The 16,603-nt window shown below is 36.7% G+C and overlaps 1 protein-coding gene across 1 annotated transcript in view; it reads right to left on the bottom strand.

The window, feature by feature from the left end:
* Positions 1 to 16,603, bottom strand: part of LOC149075127 (oxysterol-binding protein-related protein 2) — a 70,603-nt gene that overhangs the window by 29,326 nt on the left and 24,674 nt on the right. Inside the window, exons 2-3 of the mRNA XM_089245702.1 lie at positions 6,024 to 6,099; positions 267 to 401 (exon numbers count right to left, since the gene is read on the bottom strand). Coding sequence (XP_089101828.1) covers positions 267 to 401; positions 6,024 to 6,099 — 211 coding nt within the window. The remainder of the gene's footprint in view (positions 1 to 266; positions 402 to 6,023; positions 6,100 to 16,603) is intronic.

The following is a 16,603-nucleotide window of genomic DNA, read 5'->3' as shown; positions in this document are numbered from 1 at the left end:
ACGTCAGATATGGTGAGCGAACCCACGAAAGCATTTAGCGATCAGCTGACATCCACCTTTCGTCTCCTCTGGACTCAGAGCCTGCATGCGTTTTCACCCCATCAACGTGGTTTGCGACTCTGTTCCATTGCAATTTTTGTTCCTCTTGATGTCTACTAACAACCCTCTGAATTTGTCGGTCCATTAACAGAAGACCCTGTGAATAGCTGTTACGTGAAATTAAATAATTTCAAAAATAACCAAATATATATATTCAGTTATCGTACTTGTAATCTCTCCACGGGATCTTCGGCGTCATTGGCTTTTTTTAAGAGGTAACTGTACTCCATGTACTCGGAAATGCGCTGCAAAAAACTCAGCGGTTCATTGAATTCGACGGGCATCGTTATGTTAGACAGGTCCTGTAATACAAAAAATTAACGCACTGTATACGAAGGTTTTGATAGCCGGCTGATGCGAAGATGAATTCAGGAACCAAAATTCCACTGCTTCTCTATGGCCGTTCCACAAACAAAAAAGAATGAAAAACTTTTTTCAAGGGATAACAGTCGTGATTTTTATGGAAATAAAAGAAGGGAGCGTGGGGGGGCGGGGGGGGGGGTGGGTAGCCAAGGTCGATAATATACTCACCCAAAGTACCCAAGGATGTTTAGAGGTGTCACGAGTTCGATACCCGATTCGTCACTGTCAGAAACTTTCCTGACACAGGAGTACAACAGAAACGGCGACGTGACCTCAGAAAAACATTGCTACCGCAGGGAGTTCCCATCGAGGGGTAAGCGCACCAACCTCTCGGTGAGTATAAAAAAAGGCTGCCGTTCGGAATCGGCAATAAATTGTAGATCCCAGTCTAACTAGCCCTCGTGTGCAGAAAATGACCGTGGTGCAACAAAAATGATCAAATGAAATATACCTTCTTTAATTCAAATCTGTAACTTGTTTCTCTGTATCAGGCATAGTTTTTAAGTCATAGGCGATTTCAGAATTTTTTGGCTTTTTTTTTCCTACGCTGTATATTTATATAGGCAACATATGTAACAATCATTATTTCTAGTCACTTTTAAAATTGCATCAGAAACATTCCAAGCAGAATAGAACAAAAAGTAAATACGCACAGACCTATGAATTGTATCATATATTTTATGAAAAAGCTTATTTTACTGATAGAAAATATCAACAAATTCATGTTTTTTTTCCAAGAATTTGAATGGATTATTTTTTTGTCTTGTGATCACTTTTGCTTTCTCAAATAATGTTCCAGCAATAGACAGCAAGAACAGCAGGCATTTATTTCCCTTCATATCTCTTTCGTTTGGTCATTAGGTCTTTATGAAACTTCTCACCATGTTCGTCGGAAACATCACTGCGGTTCTCAGGAAAATAATGCAGATGTGAATCTAAGAAATGCTCTTTTTGGAACATTTTTCATCCTAAATTTCTTTACGTATTTATCAGCTGTTGAACCAATTCTTAATAGTTGTTAGCTCTTTTTTTCTTGGAAAGTTTGCCGTTAGCCTTGAAACAAATCCACGCACTTTTCTCTTTTGGTCCTAGACGTTGTTCAAAATCTGTGTCTTTCTGAAGTTCTCTAATTTGGGGACCCACAAAAACAATCTGAACTTTATTTTTTAGGGTCACCGATTTGGGAATTTTCATTGACGAGCGGCTTAGGTTTTCTGAACATTGTTTAGCGGTGGTTTAAAAAAAAATTTGAATAGAATACTGGGTTTAATTTTCAAAATAGTCTCTCGTGTTTTCCTAAAGTCATTTTTCGCTTTTCCGGGGCTTAGTTCGTCTTGGACAGGAGTTGGATACGACATCATTTTAACATATATCGTAATCGTAAGTATATAAATAAATATACAATACAACATGTCTAATCATTATAATAAGCTGTTGTCAATCATATGTTGTTCATAACTCCCTTTAGACCTGCTGAAAGGACTTTCTAAGTCCCTTGGGGTCACAAAGTGTATGTATTTATGTGTTTTTACGTTTGTACTTTACCCTTGTTTGCACGCGAGGTTGAGTTATGATTCATTTTTTGAAGATGTATACATTGGAAGAACGCAGGTGTTGGGGGATATGATCGAAGTGTTCAAAATTTTCAACGGGATGGATAGGATGCACCAGGAATTATTAATACGTCGTCAATCGACTGCTTTGACAAGAGTACACCAGTATCGATTGGTGAGGGCCAATTCTAGGTTGTGATGTCGCAGAGAATTTTTCTCTGATAGGGTTTTTAATAAATAGAATAGCTTACCCCCGCTGGTAGTTAACTCTAACACAATTGACACGTTTAAAAAGAAATACGATAACATGTTGGGGTAAATGGAGAAGCTATCCGTACTTAATAAGGCAATAATAATATTAATAATATTAGGTAATCATAAATATTTTTATGGGCATTGTACAATATTTTTGTATTTATATATAGTTTTTAGTTCTGCATTTTTTATTGGGGGAAGGGATGGTTGCTGTATTTTAGCGATGGAAAATATTATGAGCGATGGACTGGTATACAAGTGGGTTAGAGCTTTTAAAGACAGCCGCACAAATGTTCATGATGAGGAACGGAGTGGGCGACCTTCAGTCATTACGGAAGATTTGGTGCAGAAAGATGACGAAAAATTGAGGGAGAACAGACGCTTTACGATTTCGTCATTATCTAATGAGTTTCCTGAAATTTCCAGAAAAGTGTGTGTGTGTGTGTGTGCGCGCGCACGCGTTTTTTTTCTGTATGAAATTGTGCTCGGACGCTTAAATTATCGAAAGTTGTGCAATCAAAAGCAAAAGGCATGGCATGTTGAGTAAGGGGATCGTTTTTGCTGCATGACAATGCCCGCCCACACGTGGCTAATCGAACCAAAGATCTCATCGCCTCATTTCGCTGGGAACAACTTGATAACCCTCCGTACAGTCCCGATCTAGCACCCAGTGACTACCACATGTTCCTGCATTTGAAGAAGCATCTGGGTGGTCAGCGCCATGACGACGACGATGAGGTCAAAACGTCCGTGTTGCAGTGGATGTCATATCAGGGGGGTAGACTTCTATGAGGATGGGATTCATAAGCTGGTTGTACGATACGATAAATGCCTTAATATTGATGGAAATTATGTTGAAAAGTAGATTAAGGAACACGCTTTCATGTAAAAAAATTCGTTAAGGAAAGTCAACTTGTTTTCTTTTTATTTCAAAACGGTACTTACTTAAAATCAGTTAAACTACACGTACATTGTTAATAACTGAAAAACTGTGCCTGATAGAAAATTTCTATTTTCACATTTGAATTACCCACACCGTAAACCTTTACAAACAGATATTTCCGTATAAGAAACTTTTTCCTTGTTTAACAGTGAAATTGAACCCACATCCTCTCGCATGCCATGCCGGGCGAGTGCGCTAGAAGAAAGAACGTCAGGGGAACATACTGTACATTCATTTGTTTTTATCGTTATCAATACAGCTTTGTAATACGATAATCCCGAATATACGAACACAATTTCGTCTGTTGTGGCCTTTGTATTTGTAATATCAACGTATGGTTGATATGCTTTGATCTTTGCCGTTGAAGAAACATGAAAGACGATCGATTCAGCGTCTTTTTTTTCTTCCCCTCACAATACAGATATTCCTTCAAACTACCTCTGTATAATCCGAGGTTGAATAGAAATATAGTACTTAAAAGTTCGGTTTAGAATCGATTGAGGCATTCAAAATAAACTGGCCTAGTTTTGGTTCGAAAACTTACTCTTTTGATCGCATTCTTACCGCGTACGGCAAGAAATAAGAAACTCGGCAAGAGGAAGAAAACAAAAAAATGTTGGAAATTCTTTCGAGTCTAGTCGCGATTCAAATTCTGCAAATGGCTAAACATTTATATAACATTCGCTTCTCTCTCTCTCTCTACGCGGAAGAGCTCTTTTATCCTTTCTTTCTCAAGACTTCTTTTTTCTTCAGTTGGTTTTTCAGCAGCATTTTAAATGTAAATTGATTTGACATCCATTCCCCTCTTTTGAAGAAAAAGCAAATGCTCTTCTTACTTTTCTTGAAGGGAAACTGCTTTCTTCCGAATTTGTTTTTCTTCGATGAAGACAAAAAAAAAAGACGAAAGAGATTGCTTTTCTTAGATTTATTCGGGTTATATTTTTGCCTTATCTAGATTCTTCAGAAGGAATTCTGAATAAGATTTCGATCTGCGTCCAGATATTACGTATATATTATTTTTGATGCAAAAACCTACAGGGGGCCCCAGATGGACCGAGTTGATCCGATTCTCACGGGTTATAGGAACTGCAAGACTTTTTCGAAAATTGGATGGTGTCTAGAAACCTACCTAATCTTTCATTCTTCATCGAGATTATGACCAACAGCAGTGTTTCCCAACCTGTGGTTCGCCGACCCCTGGGGGGTCTGAGTACTTGGTAAGGGATCATTTCCATTTGCTACCATTGCAATAAATGACACATTTTGCATTGTGAAATTGTAATTTATTTAGTTTTTACGATAATGTAAATTAAAAAAAAAAAAACATTGTTCACAGTTCATTTTGCATTTTATAAGAGGGTGGTGTCGGAACTGACCTTCTGAAGCTACAGGGGGAGTCCGCGAAATAAAAAGGTTGGGAAACACTGATCCACAGGGTGTCCCATAAATTCGTAAATAATACCGCATTACCCGGCATGCCGAGAAACTCGAGTAACAGATTCTGGCGAATTATTAAATTTGTATCTTTGTTCTGAAAATCCATCGAGTTGACTAAATGCATAACCGTGATCCTAGTCAAACCTCGTTTTCCCGGACGTGGTGGGAACCGGCCAAATCCAGCATTCAAAGCACCCGATTGGCGTGGTGGTAAGATGCTCGTCTATCACCGTGAAGGCTGCCTTCAGACCCCAGGCTCAAACCGGGGGAAGAATATAGGTAATACATATATTACCTTATATATATTTCCTTATCAGCTTAAGATGATCACCGATAGATGGCGCCTTCATTTTCAACTTAACTCGTTCCTGGCAGTAAAGTGCAATATAGTGATGTGGCTGGAGTTGATGTGGTTGAAGAAGTAGACCCAGCATTCAAAAAAGCTGGTATCCCTCGAATTTAATTGCATGCCGTTGAATGCGGGGGAATACGGTGGTTTAAAAATTGAAGGAATTGATACATGTATTAGAATGCGGTTTCCGAAAAGTTTATTCTCACGAGAAAGAGTTTTTTTTGGTGCAGAAATAAAAATAGTTCAAATTGTTGTCGATAGAGGGCACTGCACGAAAGCTAATTACTGAAGCTAATCATTGGTGGATAAAGCACAATTGGTGAAGCTTTACCTCAGCCAAGAATCACTGGCTAAAGCTTCACGAACGTTTCGAACGTTTCGGACACCGAAGAGATTGAACAGAGGTTCTTCCAATGATTTCTGCTATTTTGCTAAAAATTGTAGTTAGAATTTTTGTCGTTAAACGCCCTCTATCGAAAGAAATTCCAACTAAATTTTTTTCTGGTCAAAAAAAATCCCCCTTCGTAAGAATAACTTTTTTCGCAAACCGCATTCAAATATATGAATTTTCAAATTATTTAAGGGGAATTTATAGGATCCTGTACTTAGAAACGACACATTCTTTTTGAGTCTCGATTAATATTTACGATATCTAGGAAAGATTTGCGATAGATAAGATTACTATTGAATTGTGTATGTACTTATCATTAAAAATGGCGCAAGTACGTACTACACTGTAAAAAATGAAATTGATCTCATTAAAATGCGATCTCATTGAAACGATGAGCGAGGGGCAAATTATCCGGCGAGGATAAAAAAGAAAGTCGTGAATCGATTTTCCACTTTCTGATAATGAGCAAATATAATGTTCTAAATGCGAATCGCGTTAATTCTCACGAAATGCATCTAGAATTTGCTAATCGTCGATTTGTGGCAACACGCAAGTGTTAAAAGCATTCAATAATCAATTTAATTGAGCATAAATTTAATACATGAAGGAAATGTTTTTGACGGCACTCACCTTGCCGATGCAGTTCTTGAGGATCCCGAATAAGTTGGCTTCTTTTTTCGTGTATTGAGGGGCAGGAAGACTAGATCTGCGCAAAATACGAACAAGAAAAATATCGTTATTATCGGCACCCTGTACAGGGTGCATAGGAAAATGTTTTAAAAACCTTTATCCTGGAATTACTCGTGAATCGTTGATCCTCGAATCATTCCTCCAATCAGAAAAATTATCCAAAAAACGTATAGACCTCAGATACGCCATTTTTAAATAAAAAATTTAATTTTGTCACCCTGTCCTCTGTATTTTTAAAATGTATGGCATCCATATTTGTTATGGACATCTTTTTCTCAGCACCTCGTTGGGCATTTTGCCTGTATTTGTATTTGTATTAAAAAAAACCCCAATTAAAAAGTTGTTACCCTGTCCTTCCGGAGCCGAACAAAAAATATTCCATGAGGTTTTAAGTGCAATATTCGCAGAGATATTTGAATTCAAAAAATCGCTGGAAATTAAGGAAAGGACCACATAAACTAACGGACAAACTCATTCTACGCTTCATATGCTGTTCTTTCCCCCCAATTCATGTGAGTACAGGGCCCGCTTGGGGATCTACAGTGAAGACGGAGAAGAGAACCAAGAAGCAAGGTCAAGAAGGTGGCCCCGCAGAGATCAAAGACCGGTTGGCCAACATAACAGTCTGCTGCCAAGCCTGAAACAGAACCGAAAACCTAAGCGACTAATTATGTGTAAGCAAGAGCCCGCCAAGGGGTCCTCAACGAAGATGGGGGAAGTGGACCATGAAGAAGAACCATGGCGGTCCACAGAAACCAAAGACCCACTGGCTAGCGCAAAAGAGGGACGGCAAGCCTGAAACTGAGCTGTCAGTCAAGACTACTAGCTCTGCGAGTGCAGGGCCCGACTAGGGGCCGCAGACAGAGGAGAAGACCATGAAGAAGGGCAACTGGGGTTTCCCAGACACCAGAGACCCCTTGGCCGGCATATCAGACGTCCAGAAACTACGAAAAGGCCGCAAGGGATCATCCAAGAAAATCAGCTTCATTACGAATCAGCTTAATGAAAACCGCTCCAAGTAAGCAACTGCTCGCGGGTCGGCTGAACTTTGAAAACAAGGTCACGACTGGAAAAACGTCGCAAGGCAGCTGTGTGTACTATGTGTTTATTTGCATACTTTGTATGTAATCATTTTCGCGGCCCTGCGTAAGGGTTTTGGGTTCCAGAAGATCAGGTGAACTCAGGGGATTCGAGGGGACGCACACACACACACTTCCGGCACAACTCAATCAATAGTAAATTTCCTATGTCGATAGACCGGAGTTGTGCTCGGTTTTAATGAATGTTCTTTCTCTCATTTTCAGCAATTTTTGAATTCAAATATCTCGGCGAATATTGAACTTAGAAGCATGGAAATGTTTTTGTTTGTCTCAGGAGATACGGGGCTTCTCTTTCTAATTGGGTTTTTAAGATAGGCTGATCAAATAGGAAGTTTCTTTTATTTAATTTTAAAATAACTGTACAACCCCTTGCAACACATGAATGACTTCATATCCGAGTTCCACTAGTTATTCGTATGCTTTTTACCCAATTGGAAGTGTCAACTGGTTCGCGAGTTATTCCAGCATAAAGGTATTTCCCTAAGCTGCAGTAATCTTATTCTTAACAAATTTCATTAGTAATAAAATATGCAATCAAACTTCGTTATAAACAAATCAAAGATTGTACGAAGTTTTGTCGCTATAACCGAGTTGTCGTTACACCAGAAGTTGACGTTTCCAAGACTTTTTAATCATGAAACATAACACGATACAACCAAGTACTACACACCAAGATTTTATTTCATTACTGGCAAAGAGTGGCTAAATTTTAGCTGGAAAAATACAAAAAATTATCATAACTCTAGGGCTCGGATTTTTACGCCCCCTAAAGATCAGCAACGACGTTTCATCTTAAGGGCATAAAAATCCGAGCCCTAATGAACTGAACTCCACCAATTCTCGCCAAAAATACTACCAATTGTCAGTGAAATAGCTAGTTATTGCGTATTATTAACCCTTGGCTTATTTGTTGTGTTTTTCCAGCTAAAATATAGCCACCTCTTTGTCAGTAATGAAATAACAACTTCGTGTGTGATTGTATCTGGTTATGTTTCATGATTAAAAAGGTCTTGAAATCGTCAACCTCGGGTGTAATGAAGTGCTACAGAGAGTCTGCAGTAAATTGAAATGTATTTCACTGAAGGGAAAAAGTTAAACATAACAAACGTACAGTCATATTCATAAGACATATATCAATAAATGAAACTATGCCGTAGGTCACTAAAGTGACCTGGACATGTGCCGCTGGTCACTTAAGTGATCCAGAAATATTCCGAGAGTCACTTGAGTGATGTGGAACTGCACCGCGGGTAGCTTTAGTGGCTCGCTTGCGGCACCTTTCCAGATCACTTAAGTGATCGATGCTGTTTCAGGACACTGAAGTGGCCCGCGCTCTTCAAAAGTTCAGCATCCTTTGTCTATAACAGAGGCGCACAAATTTTTCAGCCCACGGGCCAGAAAACGATTTGTATTTTACTGGACGTTACCGCGATTTTGTGGTCGTCCCAACTTTTTCATAAAAAATGTCCTGTTCTTTTCCTTATTTTCAACAAAATTTTTCAACAAAAGAAAATTTGTGGGCTGTAATAGGTGACTTTATTGGCCTTTAACAATTTTTCAGCCTGTAGTAAAATTTGCCAAGTAAAATTGCCAGTTTTACTTGTCTTTGACAATTTTTCAGAGTATAATTGGCAGCCTTACTTGCATTTGACAACTTTTTAAGATAATTGGTGCTATCCCATATGGATTGCGATTTCCCATTTTTTCAAAAGGAAATATGGTCAGCCTAGGCATTTATCGTGTGTATATTCTTCTTACTTTTCTACCAGAACGCCTTGCAGGGCGTTTGCTTACAAGGATGAGCACCAGTCGTGCACAAGGATGGAAACAATTTGAGTTAGTACAGTTCTCTCCCCCCCCCCCCCCCGTATAAACATTGAATAATAAGAATGGACACAAAAGAAAAGATTAAAATTCTGTTGGAAAAAATGTTTCCGAATTGTGATATCAGTTCCAATTCGTGTTAAAGGACTAATTAAAGAAGAAGCTCGAAAAAGTTTCCTCTGATCTCATTTGCGCGTTTTAATGAAATTTGCGTTCGAGTGGATTTCAATGTAAAGCTCGAGAAAGAAAAACTAAAAACTAATGTGAATTCGTTTCGTAATTAATTTGTTTTAATCAAATCGAACGTCACTGTTCTTTCCATTCGAAGGAAAGAAAAAAAGGAATTTAATATAAAAAGTAAATGTAATCTCGTGAATTTTGAAGTACCAAAATTTTCGAGAACCGAAATTCCTTTATAATTATTTGCAAATCAATTTAATCGTCAGTTTATATTAATTTAGTTCCGATGTAATTTTTTTTATGCTTTTGTGTAATTACGGGAAGGAATCTCTATTCAGTTTTCAAATATGTTATAATTTTTTTTTTTTTAATGTGCGGGGGATCGATTGACATTAAAATAATCGCTACAAACTGTCCAGAGTGTAAATCCGTTACGAAAAGGTCTGTTTCTTAAAGGTAAAAAGAAATACGCAAATAAAAATTTAAGAAAATATTAATATTATTATAACACACGCGCGTGAAATTTTTTAAAGACTTTTTAGAATTGTTTCACGATGAGAAAAATTTATTTCTATATATATGTCACTTCCAAAAGTACATTCATGACGGGGCCGACCACTTCGCGAATTTTCCTAGAGTTTCGGCCGCCGTCAGAATTGGAGAAATGATTCGGACTCTAGCCGGCCATTTTGCGAAGTGACCGGAGATCCCTGGCCAAAGCTCGATGTGCTGCTGATGAAAGACGGCCCGGTAGGAACCAAATTCTTTTTTTTTAATCGCCAACGTGTGATACATGTTTATTTATAGCAGCTCTGTGTGACGAGAGCAAAAAAATGGAAATTTGAGAGCAAATCTATAAAAATAATTATATAATCAAATAGTTTTGCTCTGCATAATTAATGATTGCCACATCATGACTGCGATTTATAGATTGTCATAACTAGCGTGGGCATAATTAACACGGAAAAATACGCCAACTCGACGGTGATTCGGAATCATGTATCAGGCCAGGGATGACCGACCACATTGCGAACTTGGCGGCCAATGTCCTAAATTCGGACACAGGCCGGGTCAATATTTAACGAAATTTGGACAATTCGCGAATCGACTAATTTCGGGCTTTGGTAATAACATACATGTGTGTGTGAAAATCTGTGGAACAAAATCGATTTTTTTTTCTTTTTTTCTTCGCAAAAAACTGAAAAAAAAACTTATGAAGTTTGTTCTAATATATTTTATGTATAAATTAATCATAATTATTTTGAAAAAAAAATTTCAAAATCAATTTTTTTTATAACTTTTAAGAATGATCAGAAATTTTTGAAATTTAAATAAGATTGAGTCAATGGAATCTCGACCTTTGGCTTCATTTCATGAACTGAACTGTTTCCTTTATATTTTGAATCAATTTTTATTCAATTACATTGACGTCTTGGTATTTTATGCGCGCAAGCTGCTTTTAATGCATTATTTTGAAAATTTACAAAAAAATTAAGTATCCAAGAAATGTAAAGCTTTATACCAACATAGGATAGCACATACAATCAAGAACATGTGTAAAAAATTTTAAATACATCAATGGCTAAATAGTATTTTTAATGATTTTTCTATTAGAGCGTATAGTTTTTCACCATGCTAAAATGGTATGAATGACCACCCCCCTTAAATGACCCACAGAACAAACCCAAATCATCCAAGTGGCGGCACATTTCCAGATCACTCAAGCGGCCGACGACACATTTCCAGATCACTTCAGTGATCAGCGGCACAGTTACAGAACACTTAAGAGGCCAGCGACATGTGGCCGGACACATTTACAAATCGCTCAATTGACCCGCGGCACATTTCCTTATCACTCGAGTGACCTGCGATGACGCTGAGTTTCAAATCACCCACAACATTTTTTCACAGCAATGAAGTGGCCCGCACTTTTCAAAAGGTTCAGCACTCTTTGTCTATAACAGGGATGCACAAGCTTTCCAGTCCATGGGCCAGAAAATTCTAGATCTAGGGTGATCTGTATTCTATGGGACGTTACCGTAGGTCATCCCAACTTTTTCATTAATATGTTCTGTTTTTCCCCTTATTTTCAACTAGGCCTACCTGCATTTTTAAGATAAAAAATTAAGATTCTTTTCATGACTTTACTTGTCTCTAAAATTTATGGGCTATAATTGTTGGCTTCACTTGCCTTTGACAATTTTTCACACTATAATTGGCAATTTTATTTACCTTTGAAAATTTATTGGCCCTAATTGGGGACTTGCATTTTTGCATTTACTTTTCCTGCATTATACACAAGAAAGTACAATTGGTCAATGATTTAAAAATCGCATTCTTTTTAATCGACAAAAAAGATGACTTTTTCACCGAATGATTTCACGGACACCAAAAAAATAATTTGTCAACTATCGAAGAATATAATAGTAATAATACAATTATTAATACCGTAAATTGCGTTAATCATCTTTCCACCATTAATTAACAACTCGAGCTAATTTGTTTTCCTGCAGAAAATTATTTACAACTGTTTTCCCGAATTTCAAAAATTTATGAAACACATCCCACATGTTTACATACGCGTTAATGCGAGCATATTTTTCCGAGTAAAAAACATAATTTTTTGCTAGCTTTTCGGCTTTCGTAAATAATGCTGTACATTATACACTGCTATCATCTTCTGAAATGGTATTTATTCAAATACGTATTTATTTACACCTTTCCGTGAAACTTACACGAAGCTTCACGCCAGTATAAAGAAAAAGTATCCTCAGCTTAACGAGAACAGCGTCGTAATGGTGAAAATATTCAAATTTTCGATCATCTGAGGTGAGAAATTCGTAGATGTGGGAAACGTATAGCGACTGTGGTACGTGATAAGCCTTACGATAAAACTGATGCAAAGTTTGATTTTTTGATCCCGAAAATTCAGAAATTTTTTGCTATCTGTATTCTTTCATTTTCCTTTCCGTCATCATCTCTTTCTTCTCCTTTTGAATTGCAAATCAGCGTTTGTGACACGATGTTTACACTATTCGTAGAGATTGGAATTTCAATAGAAAATAATTAGAATTTAAATTACCTCTACAATAGTCTCCGGAATTTCCAATGTGTATACGTGTTGATTTCAGTTTTAGTTCTCAAATACAAAAAGAAATATACCAAAATATGAAATATAAGTTGTAACACTATATACTTGTAACACTAGTGTACTATGTGTGCTACTATAAAAGTTTTTATCTTCACACCTGAGCAAAAACTGGGTATTGAAAAAAAAAATTTTTTTTTGATTGCTTTGCGTTTACTGTACATCAAAATTCCCTTTAAAAAACGTTTTTAATTAATTAAGTAAGTAATTAATTTTGGTCGATATCTTTAATACAGTAAAACCTCGCTACAATGATAAATTCCTCTATAACGTTATTTTTTCAAATCTTGTTTGAAATTGCCTATAGTCTAATGTTAAACCCCCTCTCGTTCCAACGATTTCCTTTGCTAAGATAAAATCTCTATAACGATATTTTTTGACGATATTTCGAAACCGCTACACACAAGGACATTATATTTCACTCAAAATCATTCACTCAAGTGGAGGAAAGTTGGAGGAAAACACAACAGCTTTAAGTACGGGTAAATCGTTTTACCCGCATTTAATCGTGTATATATTGTTTATAATTTTTATTAATTGCATTTTTAATTGGGTTGCTGTATTTTTGAAATACGTATGATGTATATGACATCCATATTTTTATGGGCATCTCGTTCTCAGCCACCTCGTTGGGCATTTTGCCAGTTGTGGCGTTGTATTTGTATTTTTTATGCTGTTTTTTCAAAACTTTCCTCCTTTTCTCGAATTTGAGTATCTCAATGAATATTACACAAAGAAACGTGGAATTTTTTTAGTTGGCATCAGATGACACAGGGCAAAACTTTCTAACTTGGTTTTAGAGCACAATGTATAAAAAGTTATTTTTTTTAAATATTTTAATACCGATACAACCCTTTGAAACATGAATGATATATTATCTGAGCATGTTATTTGGAAATTTTTTCTAATTTGAAGAATGCCTCTGGGATGAACGGTTCGCCAATAAAATGCCATGCGCCCAGTTTGCTATGCATCCCGCACAACCGATGTATCAATATCATAAAATAACTATCGTAATAAATGTTCCATTATTTGTTATTAATAATATGCGCTTTTAAAGATGTGCAAGTTTTTCATAGTTTATATGCATTTCAAAAAATGACAGTCATTGATACAGAAAAAACTCTGCGTGATGGGAGATTTTTCTATACAGTCGGATCTCGTTTTAACGAATACCGTTATAGCGAAAATCTCGTTTTAACGCACACTTTTTTAATCCCTAAATAAGTTTACTTGGGAGCAATGCTAGGTAACCTGAAATTTCTTTATTACGAAATTTCGTTTTAACGAAGTAATTCCTCCAGTCTCTTGGCGTTCGTTATAACGGGATTCGACTGTATTTGAATTCAGCACCTGCAAATTAGTTATAAGAAAGAACTCATTTCACTCGTGTTATGAAAAATAAGTTAAAAATTGTTGACCACGTGGTGTAATCAAGAACATTTTTATTTCACTTTGTTTTTAGTTATACTGTAATAATATGAATGTTTCGTTGTACAAAAGAAATCGGTATTGGAAAATAATTTTAAATAAAAAATTGATAAAGATTAAAATCATTAATTTTTAATAAAAATAAAATAAATAACAGTTACCATATCCCCACGAAAAGAGCTTAATCCTGGAAAACTATTATGGCGTAAGGATTCTTGCCGAATATGAAGGATTAAGGAAAAACTTCTATTCGCGTCTAGATTCAAACATTCTCTCAGTCCTCAGTATGCAATTTCCTGATTTTTTGGGTTTAAATCCTCAAATAATCTTTATTCTCTAGCGTCGAATGGCATGGCCTTTGAACGAAGAAAAATCGTATCCATTCCGGATAGTAATTTGTCCCAGACTCGTTCGTCTAATGGCTACCATATTCTTTTCCCAGATAACTTTTTTTATATACAACGCCAACTCCGCTAATAGCCAAAAAAAAAAGCTATTAAAGGATGAGGGATGAAGAAAACCAACCTCATGTAATTCAGTTTTTTTGTGCCCAATGACATCAGCTGGACCTTTTTATTTTTTTTTTCTTTCACGTTGAAAAATATATTGATTCTTCTATAGAAATCGGAAATCGACTGGATTTCAAACTCTTGAAAGATCAATATCACGAGAGTATTTCTGCTCTCGGGTTATGAGAAAAATTGATTAAATCGATTTGTTGTTTTCGTCTCCCCAGAAATAGAAAATCTCGCCATCTTTCGGTAACACCCTCTTTTCCGTAGGAAAATGCCATCCCGGGCTGTTTCTCGGAGTTAACGTTTTCCATCGAGTTTTACGAGCTTTGAAATGGTCTCTCTGTTGTGTGTGAAGAGCCCCGTTTGCGCAAGAATCGCTGTTCGATAAAGACGATGCCGAAATATGATATCAGTTACGTAACCACTGGCGTACATTTTCGATACAGTTACAGTTTTCTCTCTACTTTAATATCCTTTGAATCATCGCGGGGAAACTGAAGAACCAATTCCTCCTTCAGACCAAGAATCTGCGAACTTTCATTGCTCAAATAAAGTACGCTTATGACTCACCGAGAGCCAGTAATGGCTACTTTAATTTACAAAATACTTCTGGTAAAGAAAAAAAATTTTACCCCATTTATGCTGTACCATTGAAACCTATTTCGCGAATTATTACTGAACAAATTTTGACAAATTTTCTGCGCCCGACACAAGAATAATCTTCTTTTTTTTTTTCAAGTAGGTGTGCTGAACATGAATTTGACGTAAAAAGCTGTATTAGCGACGGTTTTCTCTGAAATTATTATATAATTACTGAATACAATGCAATGAAACAATAATTATATAGAAAACAAAATAAATATACAGAAAAAAACAGGAAAAATGACAGAAACTTCACCAATATATAGAGGCAACATTAATTTACTGTACATTAAAAATGCAACAAAAATGTATAGAAACGCACAATAGTTTATTCACATCGTCGTCGTCTCATGTTACTTCGTTTTGCTTGTTCTGGACATAAGGAGCATCTCTTACAATTGTCCAACAGTAGTCAGCCAGCATCGAGGTCGATCATGAAGTTCCCTGGTAACGTCGTTCTATGGTTCTTACCGATTCTTCACCATACAATAACGCTCGTGAAGCACTTTTTAATTGTGAATATGAATACAAGTACAGACACACAAAGGCTGAAAAGAGGATGCCCATAAAAATATGGATGCCAAATATAACGAAAACATAGCAACCCAATATAAAAGCAGATACATGTATCACGTAAGAAAAAACAAATAATTAATACTATATAATGCACTGCCTATGAAAAAGATTATATGGTTGTCTTGTTGTAAGTAAGGAAAGCTTCTCGATTTATCCCACAGTATGCTTATCGTATTTCTTTTTAAACGTGCCAATCGTATTAAAACTCACGATCCCCGGAGGTAAGGTATTCCATTTATTAACAACCCTATTAGAGAAAAACTCCTTGTGACACCACAACCTGGAATTGTCACTTACTAAACGACACTGGTGGTTCCTTGTCGAAGCAGTTGACTGACGGTGTATTGATAACTCATGATCTATATTATACATCCCGTGGAAAATTTCAAACACTTCGATCATATCCTCCCAATGTAAACATATTCAAGAAATCAGGTCTCTTTTCATAGCTCAAGCCTTGTATGCCAACAAGAGTACGCGTGGGTTTTCTCTGGACTCCTCGTCGACCAAGTCAATGTCCCTCTGTAAGTATGGTCTCCAAAACGTTTAATTGTTAGCAGGGTAATCTTAAACACAAAGATAATAAAGTTTTTTCATAATTATATTCGCATTCAGCAGGTCAAATTCAATCGGTATTGTATTTTCATGTTGGATGCAATTTCATTCGCCCAGTGCAACACTCAGAGTACCAAGGTAATTTGAACTTTTCATCATCAACACCAACAACCATTTTCAATCCACTAATGGATGAAAGTCTCCTCCAACTTTTTCCATTTTGCTCTGTCTGATGCTTTAGCCATCCAGTTGACTCCAGCCACTTTTCTAATCCCGTCGATCCATCTTGTGTGGGGACGAATTCTCGGACGTTTAACACCACTGGGGGGCACCAATTTAGAATGCTTGTGGTCCATCTGTTGTGCTGTCTTCTTGCAATATGTCCAGCCCATTCCCATTTTAAACGTTTAATTCTTCCCATGATATCATATACCTTTGTATGGCTTCTTATCCAAGTGATTCGTTTTCTGTCTTTTCTTGTGATGCCTAGCATACATTTTTCCATGCTCTTTCGTGTTGTCTGTAGCCTTTGTATCGTCTTGCTTGTGA

The sequence above is a fragment of the Pholcus phalangioides genome, unplaced genomic scaffold (assembly GCF_987345545.1).
Source record: "Pholcus phalangioides strain wild (caught in Gottingen) unplaced genomic scaffold, Ppha-v1.0 ptg000016l_1, whole genome shotgun sequence".
Classification (NCBI taxonomy): Eukaryota; Metazoa; Arthropoda; class Arachnida; order Araneae; family Pholcidae; genus Pholcus; species Pholcus phalangioides.
The sequence above is the reverse complement of the archived record's forward strand: the minus strand, read 5'-3'. Positions and strand labels throughout refer to the sequence as shown.